Here is a 13,055-nt window from a genome sequence, read left to right on the forward strand (position 1 = left end):
CAGGTGCAAGAATCACTAGGACACCTGAATTTACAACAAATGTAGTTCCAACTGATCTGACAGAGTCTGGAAGCACTACAGGTTCAAGAATCACTAGGTCAGCTGAATTTACTACCAGTCGGACAGAATCAGAGAGCACATCCGCAACAACTGTAGTTCCAACTGATCAGACAGAGGCTGGAAGCACTACAGGTGCAAGAAGCACTAGGTCACCTGAATTTACAACAAATGTAGTTCCAACTGATCAGACAGAGGCTGAAAGCACTACAGGTGCAAGAATCACTAGGACACCTGAATTTACAACAAATGTAGTTCCAACTGATCAGACAGAGTCTGGAAGCACTACAGGTGCAAGAAGCACTAGGTCAGCTGAATTTACTACCAGTCGGACAGAATCAGAGAGCACATCTGCAACAACTGTAGTTCCAACTGATCAGACAGAGTCTGGAAGCACTACAGGTGCAAGAAGCACTAGGTTACTTGAATTTACAACAAATGTAGTTCCAACTGATCAGACTGAGTCTGGAAGCACTACAGGTGCAAGAAGCACTAGGTCAGCTGAATTTACTTCCAGTCGGACAGAATCAGAGAACACAATTATAACAACTGTAATTCCAATTGATCTGACAGAGTTTGGAAGCACTACAGGTGCAAGAAGCACAAGGTCACCTGAATCTACTATCAGTCAGACAGAATCAGAGAACACAACTACAACAACTGTATTTCCAACTGATCTGACAAAGTTTGGAAGCACTATAGGTACAAAAAGTACTGGGTTACCTAAATTTACTACCAGTCAGATAGAATCAGAGAGTACATCCGCAACAACTGTTGTTCCAACTGATCAGACAGAGTCTGGAAGCACTACAGGTGCAAGAAGCACTAGGACACCTGAATTTACAACAAATATAGTTCCAACTGATCAGACAGAGTCTGGAAGCACTACAGGTGCAAGAAGCACTAGGACACCTGAATTTACAACAAATGTAGTTTCAACTGATCAGACAGAGTCTGGAAGCACTACAGGTGCAAGAAGCACTAGGTCAGCTGAATTTACTACCAGTCGGACAGAATCAGAGAGCACAATTATAACAACTGTAGTTCCAACTGATCAGACAGAGTCTGGAAGCACTACAGGTGCAAGAAGCACTAGGTTACCTGAATTTACAACAAATGTAGTTCCAACTGATCAGACAGAGGCTGGAAGCACTACAGGTGCAAGAAGCACTAGGTCACCTGAATTTACAACAAATGTAGTTCCAACTGATCAGACAGAGGCTGGAAGCACTACAGGTGCAAGAATCACTAGGACACCTGAATTTACAACAAATGTAGTTCCAACTGATCTGACAGAGTCTGGAAGCACTACAGGTTCAAGAATCACTAGGTCAGCTGAATTTACTACCAGTCGGACAGAATCAGAGAGCACATCCGCAACAACTGTAGTTCCAACTGATCAGACAGAGGCTGGAAGCACTACAGGTGCAAGAAGCACTAGGTCACCTGAATTTACAACAAATGTAGTTCCAACTGATCAGACAGAGGCTGAAAGCACTACAGGTGCAAGAATCACTAGGACACCTGAATTTACTACCAGTCGGACAGAATCAGAAAGCACATCCGCAACAACTGTAGTTCCAACTGATCAGACAGAGTCTGGAAGCACTACAGGTGCAAGAAGTACTAGGTTTCCTGAATTTACAACAAATGTAGTTCCAACTGATCAGACTGAGTCTGGAAGCACTACAGGTGCAAGAAGCACTAGGTCAGCTGAATTTACTACCAGTCGGACAGAATCAGAGAGCACAATTATAACAACTGTAATTCCAACTGATCTGACAAAATTTGGAAGCACTACAGGTACAAAAAGTACTGGGTCACCTAAATTTACTACCAGTCAGACAGAATCAGAGAGCACAACTACAACAACTGTTGTTTCAACTGATCTGACAGAGTCTGGAAGCACTACAGGTTCAAGAAGCTCTAGGATACCTGAATTTACTACCAGTCAGATAGAATCAGAGAGAACATCCGCAACAACTGTAGTTCCAACTGATCAGACAGAGTCTGGAAGCACGACAGGTACAAGAAGCACTAGGTCAGCTGAATTTATAACAAATGTAGTTCCAACTGATCTGACAGAGTCTGGAAGCACTACAGGTGCAAGAATCACTAGGTCAGCTGAATTTACTACCAGTCAGATAGAATCAGAGAGTACATCCGCAACAACTGTAGTTCCAACTGATCAGACAGATTCTGGAAGCACTACAGGTGCAAGAAGCACTAGGACACCTGAATTTACCACAAATGTAGGTCCAACTGATCAGACAGAGTCTGGAAGCACTACAGGTGCAAGAAGCACTAGGTCACCTGAATTTACAACAAATGTAGTTCCAACTGATCAGACAGAGGCTGGAAGCACTACAGGTGCAAGAATCACTAGGACACCTGAATTTACAACAAATGTAGTTCCAACTGATCTGACAGAGTCTGGAAGCACTACAGGTTCAAGAATCACTAGGTCAGCTGAATTTACTACCAGTCGGACAGAATCAGAGAGCACAATTATAACAACTGTAATTCCAACTGATCTGACAAAATTTGGAAGCACTACAGGTACAAAAAGTACTGGGTCACCTAAATTTACTACCAGTCAGACAGAATCAGAGAGCACAACTACAACAACTGTTGTTTCAACTGATCTGACAGAGTCTGGAAGCACTACAGGTTCAAGAAGCTCTAGGATACCTGAATTTACTACCAGTCAGATAGAATCAGAGAGAACATCCGCAACAACTGTAGTTCCAACTGATCAGACAGAGTCTGGAAGCACTACAGGTACAAGAAGCACTAGGTCAGCTGAATTTATAACAAATGTAGTTCCAACTGATCTGACAGAGTCTGGAAGCACTACAGGTGCAAGAATCACTAGGTCAGCTGAATTTACTACCAGTCAGATAGAATCAGAGAGTACATCCGCAACAACTGTAGTTCCAACTGATCAGACAGATTCTGGAAGCACTACAGGTGCAAGAAGCACTAGGACACCTGAATTTACAACAAATGTAGGTCCAACTGATCAGACAGAGTCTGGAAGCACTACAGGTGCAAGAAGCACTAGGTCACCTGAATTTACAACAAATGTAGTTCCAACTGATCAGACAGAGGCTGGAAGCACTACAGGTGCAAGAATCACTAGGACACCTGAATTTACAACAAATGTAGTTCCAACTGATCTGACAGAGTCTGGAAGCACTACAGGTTCAAGAGTCACTAGGTCAGCTGAATTTACTACCAGTCGGACAGAATCAGAGAGCACATCCGCAACAACTGTAGTTCCAACTGATCAGACAGAGTCTGGAAGCACTACAGGTGCAAGAAGCACTAGGTCAGCTGAATTTACTACCAGTCGGACAGAATCAGAAAGCACATCCGCAACAACTGTAGTTCCAACTGATCAGACAGAGTCTGGAAGCACTACAGGTGCAAGAAGTACTAGGTTTCCTGAATTTACAACAAATGTAGTTCCAACTGATCAGACTGAGTCTGGAAGCACTACAGGTGCAAGAAGCACTAGGTCAGCTGAATTTACTACCAGTCGGACAGAATCAGAGAGCACAATTATAACAACTGTAATTCCAACTGATCTGACAAAATTTGGAAGCACTACAGGTACAAAAAGTACTGGGTCACCTAAATTTACTACCAGTCAGACAGAATCAGAGAGCACAACTACAACAACTGTTGTTTCAACTGATCTGACAGAGTCTGGAAGCACTACAGGTTCAAGAAGCTCTAGGATACCTGAATTTACTACCAGTCAGATAGAATCAGAGAGAACATCCGCAACAACTGTAGTTCCAACTGATCAGACAGAGTCTGGAAGCACTACAGGTACAAGAAGCAGTAGGTCAGCTGAATTTATAACAAATGTAGTTCCAACTGATCTGATAGAGTCTGGAAGCACTACAGGTGCAAGAATCACTAGGTCAGCTGAATTTACTACCAGTCAGATAGAATCAGAGAGTACATCCGCAACAACTGTAGTTCCAACTGATCAGACAGATTCTGGAAGTACTACAGGTGCAAGAAGCACTAGGACACCTGAATTTACAACAAATGTAGGTCCAACTGATCAGACAGAGTCTGGAAGCACTACAGGTGCAAGAAGCACTAGGTCACCTGAATTTACAACAAATGTAGTTCCAACTGATCAGACAGAGGCTGGAAGCACTACAGGTGCAAGAATCACTAGGACACCTGAATTTACAACAAATGTAGTTCCAACTGATCTGACAGAGTCTGGAAGCACTACAGGTTCAAGAATCACTAGGTCAGCTGAATTTACTACCAGTCGGACAGAATCAGAGAGCACATCCGCAACAACTGTAGTTCCAACTGATCAGACAGAGTCTGGAAGCACTACAGGTGCAAGAAGCACTAGGTCAGCTGAATTTACTACCAGTCGGACAGAATCAGAAAGCACATCCGCAACAACTGTAGTTCCAACTGATCAGACAGAGTCTGGAAGCACTACAGGTGCAAGAAGTACTAGTTTTCCTGAATTTACAACAAATGTAGTTCCAACTGATCAGACTGAGTCTGGAAGCACTACAGGTGCAAGAAGCACTAGGTCAGCTGAATTTACTACCAGTCGGACAGAATCAGAGAGCACAATTATAACAACTGTAATTCCAACTGATCTGACAAAATTTGGAAGCACTACAGGTACAAAAAGTACTGGGTCACCTAAATTTACTACCAGTCAGACAGAATCAGAGAGCACAACTACAACAACTGTTGTTTCAACTGATCTGACAGAGTCTGGAAGCACTACAGGTTCAAGAAGCTCTAGGATACCTGAATTTACTACCAGTCAGATAGAATCAGAGAGAACATCCGCAACAACTGTAGTTCCAACTGATCAGACAGAGTCTGGAAGCACTACAGGTACAAGAAGCACTAGGTCAGCTGAATTTATAACAAATGTAGTTCCAACTGATCTGACAGAGTCTGGAAGCACTACAGGTGCAAGAATCACTAGGTCAGCTGAATTTACTACCAGTCAGATAGAATCAGAGAGTACATCCGCAACAACTGTAGTTCCAACTGATCAGACAGATTCTGGAAGCACTACAGGTGCAAGAAGCACTAGGTCACCTGAATTTACAACAAATGTAGGTCCAACTGATCAGACAGAGTCTGGAAGCACTACAGGTGCAAGAAGCACTAGGTCACCTGAATTTACAACAAATGTAGTTCCAACTGATCAGACAGAGGCTGGAAGCACTACAGGTGCAAGAATCACTAGGACACCTGAATTTACAACAAATGTAGTTCCAACTGATCTGACAGAGTCTGGAAGCACTACAGGTTCAAGAATCACTAGGTCAGCTGAATTTACTACCAGTCGGACAGAATCAGAGAGCACATCCGCAACAACTGTAGTTCCAACTGATCAGACAGAGTCTGGAAGCACTACAGGTGCAAGAAGCACTAGGTCAGCTGAATTTACTACCAGTCGGACAGAATCAGAAAGCACTTCCGCAACAACTGTAGTTCCAACTGATCAGACAGAGTCTGGAAGCACTACAGGTGCAAGAAGTACTAGGTTTCCTGAATTTACAACAAATGTAGTTCCAACTGATCAGACTGAGTCTGGAAGCACTACAGGTGCAAGAAGCACTAGGTCAGCTGAATTTACTACCAGTCGGACAGAATCAGAGAGCACAATTATAACAACTGTAATTCCAACTGATCTGACAAAATTTGGAAGCACTACAGGTACAAAAAGTACTGGGTCACCTAAATTTACTACCAGTCAGACAGAATCAGAGAGCACAACTACAACAACTGTTGTTTCAACTGATCTGACAGAGTCTGGAAGCACTACAGGCTCAAGAAGCTCTAGGATACCTGAATTTACTACCAGTCAGATAGAATCAGAGAGAACATCCGCAACAACTGTAGTTCCAACTGATCAGACAGAGTCTGGAAGCACTACAGGTACAAGAAGCACTAGGTCAGCTGAATTTATAACAAATGTAGTTCCAACTGATCTGACAGAGTCTGGAAGCACTACAGGTGCAAGAATCACTAGGTCAGCTGAATTTACTACCAGTCAGATAGAATCAGAGAGTACATCCGCAACAACTGTAGTTCCAACTGATCAGACAGATTCTGGAAGCACTACAGGTGCAAGAATCACTAGGACACCTGAATTTACAACAAATGTAGTTCCAACTGATCTGACAGAGTCTGGAAGCACTACAGGTTCAAGAATCACTAGGTCAGCTGAATTTACTACCAGTCGGACAGAATCAGAGAGCACATCCGCAACAACTGTAGTTCCAACTGATCAGACAGAGTCTGGAAGCACTACAGGTGCAAGAAGCACTAGGTCAGCTGAATTTACTACCAGTCGGACAGAATCAGAAAGCACATCCGCAACAACTGTAGTTCCAACTGATCAGACAGAGTCTGGAAGCACTACAGGTGCAAGAAGTACTAGGTTTCCTGAATTTACAACAAATGTAGTTCCAACTGATCAGACTGAGTCTGGAAGCACTACAGGTGCAAGAAGCACTAGGTCAGCTGAATTTACTACCAGTCGGACAGAATCAGAGAGCACAATTATAACAACTGTAATTCCAACTGATCTGACAAAATTTGGAAGCACTACAGGTACAAAAAGTACTGGGTCACCTAAATTTACTACCAGTCAGACAGAATCAGAGAGCACAACTACAACAACTGTTGTTTCAACTGATCTGACAGAGTCTGGAAGCACTACAGGTTCAAGAAGCTCTAGGATACCTGAATTTACTACCAGTCAGATAGAATCAGAGAGAACATCCGCAACAACTGTAGTTCCAACTGATCAGACAGAGTCTGGAAGCACTACAGGTACAAGAAGCACTAGGTCAGCTGAATTTATAACAAATGTAGTTCCAACTGATCTGACAGAGTCTGGAAGCACTACAGGTGCAAGAAGCACTAGGTCAGCTGAATTTACTACCAGTCAGATAGAATCAGAGAGTACATCCGCAACAACTGTAGTTCCAACTGATCAGACAGATTCTGGAAGCACTACAGGTGCAAGAAGCACTAGGACACCTGAATTTACAACAAATGTAGGTCCAACTGATCAGACAGAGTCTGGAAGCACTACAGGTGCAAGAAGCACTAGGTCACCTGAATTTACAACAAATGTAGTTCCAACTGATCAGACAGAGGCTGGAAGCACTACAGGTGCAAGAATCACTAGGACACCTGAATTTACAACAAATGTAGTTCCAACTGATCTGACAGAGTCTGGAAGCACTACAGGTTCAAGAATCACTAGGTCAGCTGAATTTACTACCAGTCGGACAGAATCAGAGAGCACATCCGCAACAACTGTAGTTCCAACTGATCAGACAGAGTCTGGAAGCACTACAGGTTCAAGAATCACTAGGTCAGCTGAATTTACTACCAGTCAGACAGAATCAGAGAGCACATCCGCAACAACTGTAGTTCCAACTGATCAGACAGAGTCTGGAAGCACTACAGGTGCAAGAAGCACTAGGTCAGCTGAATTTACTACCAGTCGGACAGAATCAGAAAGCACATCCGCAACAACTGTAGTTCCAACTGATCTGACAGAGTCTGGAAGCACTACAGGTTCAAGAATCACTAGGTCAGCTGAATTTACTACCAGTCGGACAGAATCAGAGAGCACATCCGCAACAACTGTAGTTCCAACTGATCAGACAGAGTCTGGAAGCACTACAGGTGCAAGAAGCACTAGGTCAGCTGAATTTACTACCAGTCGGACAGAATCAGAAAGCACATCCGCAACAAATGTAGTTCCAACTGATCAGACTGAGTCTGGAAGCACTACAGGTGAAAGAAGCACTAGGTCAGCTGAATTTACTACCAGTCGGACATTATCAGAGAGCACAATTATAACAACTGTAATTCCAACTGATCTGACAAAATTTGGAAGCACTACAGGTACAAAAAGTACTGGGTCACCTAAATTTACTACCAGTCAGACAGAATCAGAGAGCACAACTACAACAACTGTTGTTTCAACTGATCTGACAGAGTCTGGAAGCACTACAGGTTCAAGAAGCTCTAGGATACCTGAATTTACTACCAGTCAGATAGAATCAGAGAGAACATCCGCAACAACTGTAGTTCCAACTGATCAGACAGAGTCTGGAAGCACTACAGGTACAAGAAGCACTAGGTCAGCTGAATTTATAACAAATGTAGTTCCAACTGATCTGACAGAGTCTGGAAGCACTACAGGTGCAAGAATCACTAGGTCAGCTGAATTTACTACCAGTCAGATAGAATCAGAGAGTACATCCGCAACAACTGTAGTTCCAACTGATCAGACAGATTCTGGAAGCACTACAGGTGCAAGAAGCACTAGGTCACCTGAATTTACAACAAATGTAGTTCCAACTGATCAGACAGAGGCTGGAAGCACTACAGGTGCAAGAATCACTAGGACACCTGAATTTACAACAAATGTATTTCCAACTGATCTGACAGAGTCTGGAAGCACTACAGGTTCAAGAATCACTAGGTCAGCTGAATTTACTACCAGTCGGACAGAATCAGAGAGCACATCCGCAACAACTGTAGTTCCAACTGATCAGACAGAGTCTGGAAGCACTACAGGTGCAAGAAGCACTAGGTCAGCTGAATTTACTACCAGTCGGACAGAATCAGAAAGCACATCCGCATCAACTGTAGTTCCAACTGATCAGACAGAGTCTGGAAGCACTACAGGTGCAAGAAGTACTAGGTTTCCTGAATTTACAACAAATGTAGTTCCAACTGATCAGACTGAGTCTGGAAGCACTACAGGTGCAAGAAGCACTAGGTCAGCTGAATTTACTACCAGTTGGACAGAATCAGAGAGCACAATTATAACAACTGTAATTCCAACTGATCTGACAAAATTTGGAAGCACTACAGGTACAAAAAGTACTGGGTCACCTAAATTTACTACCAGTCAGACAGAATCAGAGAGCACAACTACAACAACTGTTGTTTCAACTGATCTGACAGAGTCTGGAAGCACTACAGGCTCAAGAAGCTCTAGGATACCTGAATTTACTACCAGTCAGATAGAATCAGAGAGAACATCCGCAACAACTGTAGTTCCAACTGATCAGACAGAGTCTGGAAGCACTACAGGTACAAGAAGCACTAGGTCAGCTGAATTTATAACAAATGTAGTTCCAACTGATCTGACAGAGTCTGGAAGCACTACAGGTGCAAGAATCACTAGGTCAGCTGAATTTACTACCAGTCAGATAGAATCAGAGAGTACATCCGCAACAACTGTAGTTCCAACTGATCAGACAGATTCTGGAAGCACTACAGGTGCAAGAAGCACTAGGACACCTGAATTTACAACAAATGTAGGTCCAACTGATCAGACAGAGTCTGGAAGCACTACAGGTGCAAGAAGCACTAGGTCACCTGAATTTACAACAAATGTAGTTCCAACTGATCAGACAGAGGCTGGAAGCACTACAGGTGCAAGAATCACTAGGACACCTGAATTTACAACAAATGTAGTTCCAACTGATCTGACAGAGTCTGGAAGCACTACAGGTTCAAGAATCACTAGGTCAGCTGAATTTACTACCAGTCGGACAGAATCAGAGAGCACATCCGCAACAACTGTAGTTCCAACTGATCAGACAGAGTCTGGAAGCACTACAGGTGCAAGAAGCACTAGGTCAGCTGAATTTACTACCAGTCGGACAGAATCAGAAAGCACATCCGCAACAACTGTAGTTCCAACTGATCAGACAGAGTCTGGAAGCACTACAGGTGCAAGAAGCACTAGGTCAGCTGAATTTACTACCAGTCGGACAGAATCAGAGAGCACAATTATAACAACTGTAATTCCAACTGATCTGACAAAATTTGGAAGCACTACAGGTACAAAAAGTACTGGGTCACCTAAATTTACTACCAGTCAGACAGAATCAGAGAGCACAACTACAACAACTGTTGTTTCAACTGATCTGAAAGAGTCTGGAAGCACTACAGGTTCAAGAAGCTCTAGGATACCTGAATTTACTACCAGTCAGATAGAATCAGAGAGTACATCCGCAACAACTGTAGTTCCAACTGATCAGACAGATTCTGGAAGCACTACAGGTGCAAGAAGCACTAGGACACCTGAATTTACAACAACTGTAGTTCCAACTGATCAGACAGAGACTGGAAGCACTACAGGTACAAGAAGCACTAGGTCACCTGAATTTACAACAAATGTAGTTCCAACTGATCTGACAGTAGAGTGGTAGTGAGTTCCAGTGAACAGGCGTGGTAAGGGAAAAAAATACATTTCCAGGTAGTTTCATAGAAAAGGTGTCTTAAGGATTTCAACACAGGAAAACTGATTGAAAGCTGCAGTTGACATGTACCCTAGATGTGAAACGTACCCCCTAAACACTTCAATCTTGCAGGTAGGGTAATGGTTAAGATGTTGTCATAAGAACAAGTCATCTCAATAATGGCCTATGGACTTCTCTTTTAGGAAATTATCCAAACCTTTTTTTTAAAACCTTGCTAAACTAACTGATTTCACACATTCTACAGCAATGAATTCCAGAGTTCAATTACACGTTGACAGGGCAGGATTAATTCTTCGAGGGCCTCTAGGCACACAAGTACACTGGGCCCCGCCCATGCCCCACCCCTACCCTGCCCATGTCCCGCCCTCATTTTTCTGTTTTCTTCTTCACTTCTTTATTTCCACTTGTATTTCTTTTTTTTTTTTTTTATAAATTCAAAACAAACAAAGATTAGTATACCAGTGCACAGTTTTTCTTCTATGCAACCCCCAAACATCTCTGAACAAATCCCCCTTCCTTCCCTTCCCACCTACTTACCCAGGACTTTAATGCTGAACCCTTTCCATGCATATATGAAAGTGTTCAAATATTTGTAAAGCAGTAATACTATCCGAAATATAAATCTATATTAATAACCAAGTTTACAACTCCTCTCAACTGCCTCACTCTACGTCAACCAACTGTAACCCATATGTACGGATAAACAACCAAATCTGTAACTCCTCTAGTACGTTCCACTCCATGTATGTTTATTTGCAATGAAACAACAAGGCAAGCAGTCCACCAAAGAATCCAACGTGAAATAAAAGAAGATTGGCAGAAAATAAGGAGATTCAAACCAGGTTAATTCAAGGTGCTCCCAAGAACCATGCCTGATGCATTTCGCCAAACAAGGATAGTCAACGCTAACAAAAAACCATGTCTTTCATACAAACAGAACACAGAAAACACCTTTGCCTAGTATGGAATAAGTAATCACAAACTAACCTTTCCCCCCTTATACTAAACTGTTGTATGTTTTTTAGCCACAGCCAGTGCTAAAAAAATGTTCTACAGTTTTGTAAAAGGGGGGATAAAATAGAAATACATAGACAAAGGTTAAATAAAATCACCAAGACGCTGGACTCTGCATACAATGCAACACCACAGAAACAGCAATGCATGTCCCCTAAAGCAAAAAAATAAATAAATAGAAAATTTTTTTCTACCTTTATCTTGTCTGCTTTCAGCTCTCCTCATTTTCTTATCACTCTCATCCTTTCATCTTCTGTCCTTCTGTGCTACTTCCAGAAACTGTATGCCTCCCCCTTCCATCTTTCCCTTCACTCCCATTGGTCTGGAATCCATCTTCTTCCATTCCCTCCTCCAATGGTCTGGCATCTCTCTCCTCTCCTCTTCTTCCCTTCCCTCTCCCACACCCACATGGTCTGGAATTTCACTCTCTCCTTTCCCTTACCCCCACTTCCATCAGCATCAGCCCCCTTTCTTTCCCTCTAACCCAATTCCATCCAGTATCCTTCCCCCTTATGTTTCCCCCTTTCCCTGCACACCAATCCCATCAGTATCTGCCCCCTTTCTTTCCCTCCAACCCAATTCCATCCAGTATCCTTCCCCCTTTCCCTGCACCCCAATTCCATCAGCATCTGCCCTCTTTCTTTCCCTTCAACCCAATTCCATTCAGTATCCTTCCCCTATCTCTCCCCTTCCCCTGCACACCAGTTCCAACTCTTTGCATCTGCCCGCCCACCCCCTCCGATGTCACTTATTCAGGTTGGTTGATGGCGATGCCGGGAGAGGGCGGTGTTGTCGATCTCCTGGGGGGGGGGCCTAGCGCTGCTGATTTTCCAGGAGGGGGGGCAGTGCTGTCGATTTTTCCCGGGGGGCCCGCGTTGCCAAGAGAAAAATAACAAAACGAGTCCTCTGTTTCATCGGGCCCCCCCTGACAACTTCAGGCCCTAGCCACGTGCCTAGTTGGCCTATTGGTTAATCCTGCCCTGCACGTTGAGTGAAGAAATATTTTCTCGGGTTTGTTTTAAATCTACTACTTAGTAGCTTCATCGAATGCCCCCTAGTCCTAGTATTTTTGGAAAGAGTGAGCAAGTGATTCACATCTACCCTTTCCACTCCACTCAGTATTTTATAGACCTCTATCATAGCCCCCCCTGAGCAGTCTATTCTCCAAACTGAAGCCATAGCTTCACAGGGAAGTCATCCCATCCCTTTTATCATCTTTGTTGCCCTTCTCTCTACCTTTTCTAATCCCGTACATCTATTTTTGAGATATGCACAATAGTCGAGGTGTAGATAGAGCGATACAAAGGCATTATAACATTTTCATCTTTGTTTTCCATTCCTTTCCTGAGAATTCCTCACATTCTATTTGCTTTCTTAGCCATCACCGCACACTGAGCTGAGGGTTTCAACATATCCTCAACAATGACACCTAGATCCTTTTCCTTGGTGGTGAATCCTAAGGTGGATCCCTGTAGCGTGTAGCTATAGTTTGGGTTTCTCTTTCCCACATGCTTCACTTTGCACTTGCTCACATTAAATACAACAGGAAATCGCAAAGAAGAGAACACCAGCTATTTCAATTCACTCTTGCTGGAGATATTTTAAAGGTTGGCCCAGTGACTAAGGTGGGAACCATTGTTCAGCATCATGCATAGGGTCCTTGAGTTG

At 43.2% G+C, this 13,055-nt stretch overlaps 2 protein-coding genes across 3 annotated transcripts in view; both read left to right on the forward strand.

Moving 5' to 3' along the window:
* The window catches only part of LOC117366454 (serine-rich adhesin for platelets-like), a 38,560-nt gene that overhangs the window by 19,228 nt on the left and 6,277 nt on the right, over positions 1 to 13,055 (forward strand). The window contains exons 12-14 of the mRNA XM_033957790.1: positions 631 to 759; positions 7,312 to 8,217; positions 9,601 to 10,251. Coding sequence (XP_033813681.1) covers positions 631 to 759; positions 7,312 to 8,217; positions 9,601 to 10,251 — 1,686 coding nt within the window. The remainder of the gene's footprint in view (positions 1 to 630; positions 760 to 7,311; positions 8,218 to 9,600; positions 10,252 to 13,055) is intronic.
* MUC4 (mucin 4, cell surface associated) overlaps positions 9,786 to 13,055 on the forward strand; it is a 103,266-nt gene continuing 99,996 nt past the window's right edge. For both annotated transcript variants that reach the window (XM_033959662.1, XM_033959661.1), the window contains exon 1: positions 9,786 to 10,251. The gene's annotated coding sequence lies outside the window, so the exon portion shown is untranslated. The remainder of the gene's footprint in view (positions 10,252 to 13,055) is intronic.

Source organism: Geotrypetes seraphini, chromosome 9 (assembly GCF_902459505.1).
Source record: "Geotrypetes seraphini chromosome 9, aGeoSer1.1, whole genome shotgun sequence".
NCBI classification, from domain to species: Eukaryota; Metazoa; Chordata; class Amphibia; order Gymnophiona; family Dermophiidae; genus Geotrypetes; species Geotrypetes seraphini.